At 41.0% G+C, this 13393-nt stretch overlaps 1 protein-coding gene across 4 annotated transcripts in view; it reads left to right on the forward strand.

Annotated features, from left to right (window-relative positions):
- Positions 1-13393, forward strand: part of MYO19 (myosin XIX) — a 1002409-nt gene that overhangs the window by 885672 nt on the left and 103344 nt on the right. For 2 of the 4 annotated variants that reach the window (XR_005777529.1, XM_040424125.1), the window contains exon 19: positions 9456-9553. The exons of 1 other annotated variant lie outside the window; for it this stretch is intronic. Coding sequence is in view for 1 of the 3 variants with exons in the window: in XM_040424125.1 (XP_040280059.1) it covers positions 9456-9553 (98 nt within the window). In the remaining 2 variants the exon portion in view is untranslated. Of the gene's footprint in view, positions 1-9455; positions 9554-13393 lie in introns of those variants that run through there. One more of the 4 variants, XM_040424126.1, reaches the window with a different exon arrangement.

Genomic DNA, 13393 nt, shown 5'->3' on the forward strand with positions numbered 1-13393 from the left:
TCAATCCCAGAAGGATCCCTGTGTAGTAAATTCTTTCTTCACAGGCCTCCGTCTGTAATACGTCTGGGAAGTGACACTTTAAAAGCGTGCAACAGATGTGTGGCTCACTCCTTCTTGTATAAGTTTGTTTTTATTGTTTTCCTGAAGCATGTAATAATAATTACTCTGTAGGCCCCACTTTTGCAAGCAGAAGGAAACCAGAAAAATCCGTACTGGCTCGCCACTGTTAAATATCGACCAGCATTTCTTAATTTTGCAAGAAATGCTTCAGAAGGAGCCCACAAAATATGGAGAGTTCTTGCTGAAAGATAAAAGTTAAACGGATTTAATTTGCATAAAAAGAAAAGGTTACAAAGTTTAGGAAGAGAAAAATAAAGCACAGCAGATGAATCTCAAAAAGTAACAAGCAAGCAATAAAACTATTTCAAATGAGTGAAAAAGTAATTCTCTTAAAGTAACGTGTTTGCGTGAATCTGTGTGTAGAGAGCAACAGGTGTCTTGTCAAAGAATGCTCTCCCAATGTCATGAGACGAAGCCCTTTTTAAAGTCTGCATCTCCATAGAGTCATATTTTATCCTAAATTTAACATTCTAACAAACATATATAACAAGTAAAATCCCTTACATTATGATTTTCTAAGTGATACTTATATGTAAAGTTAATAATGATATGCTGAGGTAGGAGGATTCCTAACCTTTCCAATACTATTGTCGTCTCAAGATCTGTCAAAATTGACACTTCACACAAGTGCTGGCCTTTCATGGTCCTTAACCCCTCAAGGACTTAGGGCGTACTGGTACGCCCTATTTCCCGAATCCTTAAGGACTCAGGGCGTACCGGTACTTCCTAAGTTTAAATCGCTATTGCGGAGCGGCAGGGGTTAATTGTCACAATGCCGGGGGGACCCCCCCCCCCGTGTCGGCGATCGCCGCAAACAGCAGGTCAATTCAGACCTGCGGTTTGCGGCTTTTACCTGCGGTTGCGGCGGTGATCGGCAGTGCCAACGGGTCCCCATGCGGCTGTGGGGGGGACCTAATGGCATGGAAGGCCGTGCGATGTCTAAGGAAGGCATCGCGCTGCCTTCTCGGTGACGAGCCTGTGAGATCCAGCCCCATGGATCTCACAGGCAGGAAGCTGTATGAGTAATACACAGTGTATTACTCATACAGCCAATGCATTCCAATACAGAAGTATTGGAATGCATTGTAAAAGGGATTAGACCCCCAAAAGTTGAAATCCCAAAGTGGAACAAAAAATAAAGTAAAACAAAAAGTTGAAAAAATAATGTTTTTCCCCCCAAAAAATTAAGTTTCAAGTAAAAATAAACAAAAACGTCATTTTCCCCAAATAAAGTAAAAAAAATAGGGAAAAGTATACATATTAGGTATCGCCGCGTCTGTATCGACCGGCTCTATAAAAATATCACATGACCTAACCCCCCAGATGAACACCGTAAAAAATAAAAACTGTGCTAAATAAACAATTTTTTGTCACCTTACATCACAAAAAGTGTAATAGCAAGCAATCAAAAAATCATATGCACCCCAAAATAGTGTCAATAAAACCGTCATCTCATCCCAAAAAAATCATACCCTACCTAAAGCAATTGCCCAAAAACTGAAAAAACTATGGCTCTCAAAATATAGAAACACTAAAACATAATTTTTTTGGTTTCTAAAAAGAAATCATTTTGTAAAACTTACATGAATAAAAAGTATACATATTAGGTATCGCCGCATCCGTGACAACTTGGTCTATAAAAATATCACATGATTTAACCTGTCAGATGAATGTTGTAAATAACAAAAAATAAAAACGGTGCCAAAACAGCTATTTCTTGTTACCTTGCCTCACAAAAAGTGTAATATAGAGCAACCAAAAATCATATGTACCCTAAACTAGTACCAACAAAACTGCCACCCAAAGTTTTTACTCTAGGGTTGCATCAGGGGGGCTTCAAATGGGACATGGTGTAAAAAAAACAGTTCAGCAAAATCTGCCTTCCAAAAACAGTATGGCATTCCTTTCCTTCTGCGCCCTGCCGTGTGCCCGTACAGCGGTTTACGACCACATATGGGTTTTTTCTGAAAACTACATAATCAGGGCCATAAATATTTGTTTGGCTGTTAACCCTTGCTTTGTTACTGGGAAAAATGGATTAAAATGGAAAATTTGCCCAAAAATTTAAATTATGAAATTTCATCTCCATTTGCCAATAACTCTTGTGGAACACCTAAAGGGTTAACGACGTTAGTAAAATCAGTTTTGAATACCTTGAGGGGTGTAGTTTCGTAGATGGGGTCACTTTTATGGAGTTTCTACTCTAGGGGTGCATCAGGGGGGCTTCAAATGGGACATGGTGTCAAAAAAAACAGTCCAGCAAAACCTGTCTTCCAAAAACCGTATGGCATTCCTTTACTTCTGCGCCCTGCCGTGTGCCCGTACAGCGGTTTACGACCACATATGGGGTGTTTCTGTAAAGTACGGAATCAGGGCCATAAATATTGAGTTTTGGTTGGCTGTTAACCCTTGCTTTGTAACTGGAAAAAAAATTATTAAAATGGAAAATCTGCCAAAAAAGTGAAATTTTGAAATTGTATCTCTATTTTCCATTAATTCTTGTGGAACACCTAAAGGGTTAACGACATTTATAAAATCAGTTTTGAATACCTTGAGGAGTGTAGTTTCTATAATGGGGTCATTTTCGGGTGGTTTCTATTATGTAAGCCTCGCAAAATGACTTCAGGCCTGAACTAGTCCCTAAAAATTGGGTTTTTGAACATTTCTGAAAAATTTCAAGATTTGCTTCTAAACTTCTAAGCCTTGTACCATCCCCAAAATGTAACATTCCCAAAATGATCCAAACATGAAGTAGACATATGGGGAATGTAAAGTAATAACTCTTTTTGGAGGTATTACTATGTATTATAAAAGTAGAGAAATTGAAACTTGGAAATTTGCAATTTTTTACAAATTTTTGGTAAATTAAGGGGTTAAAATAAACCTAGCCTACAAAAAAATGTTAGTATGTTATTTTACATATACGTAACTTACTTTGTCTACTAATTAAACAGAGTCACTCAAGGAGCACTCTGCAAAAGGACCATTAATGTCCTATAGAGGTGGAATTTGCACCAGCTCTAATAACTTTATTAGGCTACTTTCACACTTGCGTTCGGAGCGGATCCGTCTGATGTTTCATCAGACGGATCCGCTCCGATAATGCAGACGTTCGCATCCGTTCAGAACGGATGCGTCTGCATTAAAACTTAGAAAATTTTCTAAGTGTGAAAGTTGTCTGAGCGGATCCGTTCAGACTTTACATTGAAAGTCAATGGGGAACGGATCCGCTTGAAGATTGAGCCATATTGTGTCATCTTCAAGCGGATCCGTCCCCATTGACTTACATTGTAAGTCTGGACGGATCCGTTTGGCTACGCACGGCCAGGCGGACACCCGAACGCTGCAAGCAGCGTTCAGGTGTCCGCTCACTGAGCGGAGCGGAGGCTGAACGCTGGCAGGCGGATGCATTCTCAGTGGATCCGCCTCCACTGAGAATGCATTGGGGCCAGACGGATGCGTTCGGGGCCACTCGTGAGCCCCTTCAAACGGTGCGCACGAGCGGACACCCGAACGCTAGTGTGAAAGTAGCCTTACTGGTACTTTGGTGCTATGAATGAGCTGAAGCAGCGCAAGTTATTTTGACTTTCCGCTTTGGCAGGGTGGACCCCTTGAATGAGGATATTTGGCATTAACCCTCCTGGATTAACACTGAACCAATTAACCCTTGACTCTTCTAACTCCTGTAATTCTTATATGTGGTAACCCTTATATATTATCTACTAACTTTCTCATTCATTAATGATGGATCAAACACATCTGTAGAATACCACAGAACCATTAACAAACTTTGTGTTCTATTCTATTTGTTGCGGATTCAGGAGTGACATCAATAATCTTTAATTAACCATTGGTTGTTTAAATGTAGCAGTTACCTATTGGGGAATTAGATAACTACAATTTTTTTCATTTATGAATAATGGATCAAATACAGTCGCAGCCTGCCACAGAACTATTAACGAACTGTGTGTTCTATTTGTTGCGGATTTAGGCGTGACATAAACAGTTTTTAACAACTGAGACAAACCATCGGACATTTGAACTTAGCAGTTACTTAGTGGTGAATTGGCATTGAAGCATGTGTTCTGTCTGTTTTGGGTGTTGCTATAGTATTAACTATCTCACTAACTGAGTCCTAATAATATTTGTTTATTGTTTAGTTGTCGCTTAATAATGTCAGTGAATTTGTTATCTGTTTGATTGGAGGCTGAGGGGCGGAACTTGGATTAATCTTGCTAGCTTTATTAAGTAAGATCTAAATTTTATAGGAAAATTAAGTAAACGAAAGGAAGGAGGTGGGAAAAGAAAAAAACAAAGGATAATACTGCAAAGGCAACAATGGTTAGGAAAAAAGAGGATAAAGTGGGGGAGCAGAGGAGGTCTGGAGTTTATGGCTCGCCTAGACAAGACATGCCTAGAATAAAAGGTGACCCAGAAGGTAAGCTGGATTTCTTGAAGTTCTGCCTGCTGTAACGAACAAAGGCCAGACTAGGTCCAATACTCAAACTAAAAATCTGGTTGTGAGGACACAGTTAGAGGCAACATTACCATCTCCAACAGATATGTCAGATACGTCACAGTCTCCCACATTAGCGGACATTATGTTGGCATTTAACAAATCTAATTATGTGCTGGAGATGATAACGAAACAAGTGGGGGAATTGAAATCTAAGGTACAGTTGATTAGAGATGATTGTAAGAGAGTAAGTGAGAGAGTAAATCGTGTAGAACAAAGAATAAGTTAAGTAGAAGATCTTGGAATTGTCAAAAATCTAAAGAACTTGCAAGTGGAGAATGAGGCTTTCAATAAGAAAATCACAGATATGGAAGATATCACAGATATGGAAGATAGGGACAGGAGGTCAAATATAAGATTGATAGGAATAACTGAAAAAATGGAGGGTTCAAATTGTACACAGTATATTCAGAAATGGATTACTGAGGTGGTTGGAGGGGAAAACCTCTCCAATTTGTTTATAGTTAAGAGAGCACATGGGATACCAATGAGAAATCTATTAGGTAATTTTCCAAGGACAATAATAGCTAAAATTACCCTGGGACAGAGAGATTATTATGCATAAAATAAAATCGCTGGGGTTAGTGGAAATCAATGGATCAAAAGTATCAGTATATCCGGATTATTCAACTACAACTCAAAAAGAGAGTATGTACAGTTCTGGGCTCCCATGAAATAGACAAATAGCAGAGCTGAAGAATGTTCAGAGAAGGGCAGCTAAAGTAATAACTGGAATGGTTAAACTACAATACCCAGAAAGATTATCCAAATTAGGGTTATTCAGAAAGACGACTGAGGGGAGATCTATGTATAAATAAAGCCGGGGGCATATAAAGATCACTCCAATGATCTCTTTATACCTAGTACTGTGACAAGGAGACATCAAGGGCCTGGATGTATTTCTGGAGTGTAATAACATTACAGGTTATAGTTACTAGATTTCTGGAGAAGAGTTGTTGTTCCAGGGAGTTATTCTGATTGCCTGATTGGATTCGGGAAGGAATTTTCTTCCCTAAAAATGAGGGAAATGGCTGCTATTTCACAGTGTTTTTTTTTTTACCTTCCTCTGGATCAACTTAAAGGATAAAAGGCTGAACTGGATGGACAGATGTCTTTTTTCAACCTTACAAATTATGTTACTATGTTAATGCACTTAAAGTAATTTGGAATTGTCCCAGGCTCAGACATTATTGGACCAATGTATTGAATGTTTTGGAAAGAGTATCTCAGATAAAACTGGATTCTACTCCTTTACTATGTATAATAGGTTTTGTAAAGGAGCTTTCTGTGATGTTGGGGCTTCGGCTGTCTATTCTCAGTTTTCTTTACCAGGCTTGAAAACTGATAGCTATCTACTGGTTTGCTCCTGATCCACCCATGGTACAATACTTTATTACTCAGGTTAATCATTTGATCTGGCTGGAACAGTTTGTGTATCAAAAGAGGTGAAGTGCCAAAAAATTTGTGAAGTGGTGGTAGATGGCCCTCCTAATGTGCAGTGCCTTCTTGTCATATTTCTAACTGCTTTGCAGGCACAATGCTTCTCCTGTGACTCTGTAATTACTTGTATGGATAAGCTCAGGATGTAGTGCGCAATTGTTGGGGGTTTCCTTTCGGCCTGTCCACCTTACGCCCATTTTTTTTAGACCTGGCGTGAGCGGGGAAAGTCGCAGATTGCGGCCCTAAGGACCTTTGCGCCGCAATCTGCTCCAGAAATACGCCTAATTTAGCAGTATTTGTTTAATAAATGACCCCCAATGTGTCACTAAATATTTTTTTTTCTGCCAGTTAAAACTACACTGCTCAAAAAAATAAAGGGAACACTTAAAGGGAACCTGTCACCAGTTTTATGGTGTCCTAACTAAGGGCAACATAAATAAGTGATTGATTCTCTTAGCACAATGCTGGGTCACTTTCTTTAATTGACCCAGTCAATCTGCTAACATCTTGTATTGAAAAGCTCCAGCTGATAATGATGAGTCATGAATATTCATGAGCTCCTGACTCCCCGCCCACCTGCTGCTGAATGACAGTTTGTTTCCATAGGAACCAGGAGCAGTTGGGCAGGGGAGTGGCTATAGCTCTGAATTAAATATACGCTGGACTCAATGACATCACGCCAGACTCCAATCAGCTCATTAGCATGCGGCATCTTTGTGTGTATATTATGAGGTAGCCATCTGTCACACCAGTAAGTGAATACATCTAAGGTACTTTTTAGTAGTTAATGATTGTATATAATTAGTTAGATTATAATCAAATATCCACATGGCAGGTTCCCTTTAAACAACACAATGTAACTCCAAGTCAATCACACTTCTGTGAAATCAAACTGTCCACTTAGGAAGCAACACTGAGTGACAATCAATTTCACATGCTGTTGTGCAAATGGGATAGATAACAGGTGGAAATTATAGGCAATTAGCAAGACACCCCCAATAAAGGAGTGGTTCTGCAGGTGGTGACCACAGACCACTTCTCAGTTCCTATGCTTCCTGGCTGATGTTTTGGTCACTTTTGAATGCTGGCGGTGCTTTCACTCTAGTGGTAGCATGAGACTGCAACCCACACAAGTGGCTCAGGTAGTGCAGCTTATCCAGGATGGCAAATCAATGCGAGCTGTGGCAAGAAGGTTTGCTGTGTCTGTCAGCGTAGTGTCCAGAGCATGGAGGCGCTACCAGGAGACAGGCCAGTACTTTAGGAGACGTGGAGGAGGCCGTAGGAGGGCAACAACCCAGCAGCAGGACCGCTACCTCCGCCTTTGTGCAAGGAGGAACAGGAGGAGCACTGCCAGAGCCCTGCAAAATGACCTCCAGCAGGCCACAAATGTGCATGTGTCTGCTCAAACGGTCAGAAACAGACTCCATGAGGGTGATATGAGGGCCCGACGTCCACAGGTGGGGGGTTGTGCTTACAGCCCAACACCGTGCAGGACGTTTGGCATTTGCCAGAGAACACCAAGATTGGCAAATTCGCCACTGGCGCCTGTGCTCTTCACATATGAAAGCAGGTTCACACTGAGCACATGTGACAGACGTGACAGAGTCTTGAGACGCCGTGGAGAACGTTCTGCTGCCTGCAACATCCTCCAGCATGACCGGTTTGGCATTGGGTCAGTAATGGTGTGGGGTGGCATTTCTTTGGAGGGCCGCACAGCCTTCCATGTGCTCGCCAGAGGTAGCCTGACTGCCATTAGGTACCGAGATGAGATCCTCAGACCCCTTGTGAGACCATATGCTGGTGCGGTTGGCACTGGGTTCCTCCTAATGCAAGACAATGCTAGACCTCATGTGGCTGGAGTGTGTCAGCAGTTCCTGCAAGACGAAGGCATTGATGCTATTGACTGGCCCGCCCGTTCCCCAGACCTGAATCCAATTGAGCACATTTGGGACATCATGTCTCGCTCTATCCACCAACGTCACGTTGCACCACAGACTGTCCAGGAGTTGGCAGATGCTTTAGTCCAGGTCTGGGAGGAGATCCCTCAGGAGACCATCCGCCACCTCATCAGGAGCATGCACAGGCATTGTAGGGAGGTCATACAGGCACGTGGAGGCCACACACACTACTGAGCCTCATTTTGACTTGTTTTAAGGACATTACATCAAAGTTGGATCAGCCTGTAGTGTGTTTTTCCACTTTAATTTTGAGTGTGACTCCAAATCAAGACCTCCATGGGTTGAAAAATTTGATTTCCATTTTTTTATTTTTGTGTCATTTTGTTGTCAGCACATTCAACTATGTAAAGAACAAAGTATTTCAGAAGAATGTTTAATAAATTCAGATCTAGAATGTGTTATTTTTGTGTTCCCTTTATTTTTTTGAGCAGTGTAGATACCTATACATATGCTTTTTAAAACCTATTTTTATTATGATTGCAGATTTTCTAAATTCTGTACATGTTTGTGGGGGTTGCTATCTCGCGTGACCTGTTCTTAACAGCATTTAGAGAGACACTTTACAGCAGCCAACATGGGCCATAGACACAATGAACAGGAGCTGACTCATTGACTTCTATAGGAGAGTTTTCTAGGCATGTTCTTACATGTGTAGAGGTCATTTTACAAGGAAAGAAATAACAAACTCCTATTATGAATCGTGGATCCTGTGTTATCTATGTATAGGTGATAATTGCCATTCTAATCCTGCCTGTAATGATAAGCAGATAACTGCAGTAATGTGATCTGTACAGACTAAAAAAATTATGCCTATTATTAGGCTTAGTGGCCAGTTCAAACACTGTAGAATTTTATTTTCTATTATAGATTTTGACATGGAAAATTCTAAATAAATTTGCCAAAAGTTCTTTAATCTTTAGGATACTGGAAGTTTTTATTGTTTCTGTGTTTTAATTTTTCTTCCCTGTCTTCCTGGAACTATAACCGCCACAGTTTTATTGGTTTTGTCCCTACACCGTTCCTTTTGAGTCAAAACTGACCTGTGCATTTCATTCTCTTGGTCAGTACGATTACAACAATACCACATATGTATAGGTTATGTATGTCTAAATGTAAACAAAAATACACTGGGCACTCTCTGATATCTCGACCAATACTGAATTTATTATATATACTAAGTGCTACCCTATAGTGAAGGGTACTAGGCACAATAAAATATCAAATATAACATAAAAATCGAGGACATTAATAATCAAACATCACAATAAAATCGATAAAATAATCCTTGACTTTTTTCTATGTAATTTGTGTCCTAGCCATGTTTGTACTATTTGGATGTTGGTGACTTAATTTTGTGAAAATAAAAATTGTTTAAAAAAAAAAAAAATTACTGACTTTTTCCAATTTTCTTTCATCTGTAGGATTTCCTTCCAAAGTTTTGTGAAGCGCTATGAGTTGATTACACCCTATATGCATGGTATAAAAAGACTGAGAAAAGACTTGGCACATGCAAGACAAGGTAATTTCCTAAGTGGCATATCATTCATATAGACATTTGAGACTTTGATATGCACCTAACCATTTAAAATACTGCATGGACTAGACACTGGAAAGGTGATGGAGAGTTTTTTTTTATATAGATGAGGATGACTGGTTCCCCTTTAATTAATGCTTATGGTCAAGAGTTGCACATGAAATGTATTTATAGAAAATATTATATTCAATCTAGATTATTTGTGATGGATACAGTGGATATAAAAAGTCTACACACCCCTGTTAAAATGTCAGGTTTCTGTGATGTAAAGAAATGAGACAAAGATAAATCATTTCAGAATTTTTCCACCTTTAATGTGATCTATAAACTGTACCACTCAATTGAAAAACAAACTGAAATATTTTAGGTGTAGGGAAGAAAACAAAAAAAAACTAAAATAATGTGTTTGCATAAGTGTGCACACCCTCTTATAACTGGGGATGTAGCTGTGTTCAGAATTAAGCAATCACATTCAAAATCATGTGAAATAGGAGTCAGCATACACCTGCCATCATTTAAAGTGCCTCTGATTAGCCCTAAATAAAGTTCAGCTGCTCTAGTTGGTCTTTCCTGAAATTTTCTTAGTCACATCCCACAGCAAAAGCCATGGTCTACAGAGAGCTTCCAAAGCATCAAAGGGATCTCATTGTTAAAAGGTATCAGTCAGGAGTAGGGTTGTTGCGGGTATCTAAAATTTGATACCCAATCGATACTTTTGTCCCGGTATCGTATCCATTTTTTCGATACTGGGCTGCGCTGCTGCGCAGTCTAGTATCTCTGAACATGAGCGTGCTGCTGTCAGCGCGCTCATGTTCCCTCAGCAGCACAGGGAGAAGGAAGCAGTCTCTCCCTCCCCCCTGTGCTGCTGCTGCCACTGCCACCAATGAACGGAGAGAGGGGCGGACGCACTGCGCCACCAATGATAGGACTTTTCCTACACAGAGTGGTGCCCATCGATGTCCCAGCACTTACTATTATTCGGGGGCGCCGCTCCATTTGCCCGCAGTGCCCCATTACTGTTTCCTCTCCGGCTCCATATGCTAATTACTATCGGAGCAATGGGGAGGAGACATCAGCTTCTCTAGTGGACGTTCCTTCTCCCTGGCTGTAGCGCTGTCCAATCACAGCGCAGGGAGAAGGAACGCCCACTAGAGAAGCTGATGTCTCCTCCCCATTGCTTCGATAGTAATTAGCATATGGAGCAGGAGAGGAGATGGTAATGGGGCACTGCGGGCGAACGGAGCAGCGCCCTGGAATAATAGTAAGTGCTGGGACATCGCTGGGCGCCGCTCTGTGTAGCCTAATACTTAAAGTCTGGACCCACGTCTTTAACACATAATAATACAGGAGGCAGGTGCCGGCAGCAGAATCGCATTGCCGGCACCCTGCCCCTGAAGGGAGCTGCGATCAGCGGCAGTTAACCCCTCAGGTGCGGCACCTGAGGGGTTAACTGCCGCTGATCTGCTGCCAGTACCCGCCTCCTGTATTAAGGGATAATTATCATTGGTGACCCAGTGCGCCCTCCCCCCCCTCAAAATCATTGGTGGCACAGTGCGCCCGCCCCTCTCAACCCCCCAGTATTAACCCCTTAAGGACACAGCCTTATTTCACCTTAAAGGGATTCTGTCACCAGGTTTCACCCCTGTCAGCTAAAAATATGCTGATGTTCAGGGCGTCTTCACGATTCCTAATGTGGGCTTATAAATGTCATCTGTGGGCTTATTTAGCTAAAAAACAGCTATTACTAACCTGTCAGTCAAACAAATAAGGTGCCCAAGGGGATGTTAATGGATGCAAGGTGCCGGCCGCACCCGCCGCCGTTCGTGCCCAGCGCCGCCTTTCCAGACTTCTGCGCCGCCTCCTAATCCTCTGTGCCGCCTCTCGCTCTCCCTCCCTCCCCCTCCTCCTGCTGTAAGATCTCGCGCATACAGAGTTGAGCGAAGTGCCGGCGCATGCGCACTTCGCTGTAAGAAGCCAAATGGAGAAGTCCGCACGGGCGCATCAGGCAGAGCCCTGTGCACAAGCACGAGATCTTACATAATAGAAACCACACAAAAATGACCCCATTATATAAACTACACCCCTCAAGGTATTCAATTTTTTTTTACAAACTTCGTTAACCCTTTAGGTGTTGCACAAGAGTTCTTGGCAAATGGGGATGAAATTTGAGAATTTAATTTTTTTGCCTAATTTTTCATTTTAACCCATTTTTTCCACTAACAAAGCAAGGGTTAACAGCCAAACAAGACTCTGGGCCAGATTTATCATTAGCTCAGGTCAGAATAATGGAGTGAAAAAGTCCCAAACGCTAAAACTGCGCACAAATTTGCGACTTTTTTCTGCTCTGCACTATGCTCGCCAGTTTTCTGAAAGTGGGCGTGTTTTCTTATGTAAATGAATCTCTAGACAGATTTACTATTGGGACTATTTAAAAAGACTTTTTAATAGAACATGCGACTTTTTCATAAAAACGTGCGACTTTTGTAAAGCTGCTTACTGACGGATAAACTGCTACCGTCAAACCAGATTTATTACAGTCTTAAAGGGCCGATCATAAATCTGACTTGGCTAAAACTGACTTTAGCCATATGTGAAAGTGGAGTGAGCTGTCAGAGTAATGATAAATCTGGCCCTGTATCTTTATTGCCCCGACTCTACCGTTTACAGAAACACCCCATATGTGGCCGTAAACTACTGTACGGCCACACATCGGGGCGTAGAGTGAAAGGTGCGCCGTTTGGTTTTTGGAAGGCAGATTTTGCTGGACTGTTTTTTTTTTCCAGTTACAAAGCAAGGGTTAACAGCCAAACAAAACTCATTATTTATGGCCCTGATTCTGTAGTTCACAGAAACACCCCATATGTGGTCGTAAACTGCTGTATGGGCAGACGGCATTGCGCCGAAGGAAAGGAATGCCATACGTTTTTTGTGGGCCAGATGTTGCTGGACAGTTTTTTTGACCCCCATGTCCCATTTGAAGCACCTCTAGAGTAGAAACTCCAAAAAAGTGACTCCATTTTGGAAACTACGGGATAAGGTGGCAGTTTTGTTGGTACTAGTTTAGGGTACATATGATTTTTGGTTGCTCTCTATTACACTTTTTGTGCGGCAAGGTAACAAGAAATAGCTTTTTTGGCACCGTTTTTTTTTTATTTACAACATTCATCTGACAGGTTAGATCATGTGGTAATTTTATAGACCAGGTTGTCACGGACGCGGCGATACCTAATATGTATACAATTTTTTTTATTTATGTAAGTTTTACACAATGATTTCATTTTTAAAACAAAAAAAAAGTTTTTGTGTCTCCATAGTCTAAGAGCCATAGTTTTTTCAGTTTTTGGGCGATTATATTAAGTAGGGTCTCAGTTTTTGCGGGATGAGATGACTGTTTGATTGCCACTATTTTGGGGTGCATATGACTTTTTGATCGCTTGCTATTACACTTTTTGTGACGTAAGATGACAAAAAATGGCTTTTTTTACACCGGTTTTATATTTTTTTTTTTACGGTGGTCACCTGAGGGGTTAGGTCATGTGATATTTTTATAGAGCTGGTCGATACGGACGCGGCGATACCTAATATGTATACGTTTTTTTATTTATGTAAGTTTTACACTATGATTTCATTTTTGAAACAAAAAAAATCATGTTTTAGTGTTTCCATAGTCTAAGAGCCATAGTTTTTTCAGTTTTTGGGCGATTATCTTGGGTAGGGTATGATTTTTGCGGGATGAGATGACGGTTTGATTGTTACAATTTTGGCGTACATGCAACTTTTTTGATCACTTTTATTACCTTTTTTGGGAAGTAAGGTGGGCAAAAT

Source organism: Bufo bufo, chromosome 3, assembly GCF_905171765.1.
Source record: "Bufo bufo chromosome 3, aBufBuf1.1, whole genome shotgun sequence".
Lineage (NCBI taxonomy): Eukaryota > Metazoa > Chordata > Amphibia > Anura > Bufonidae > Bufo > Bufo bufo.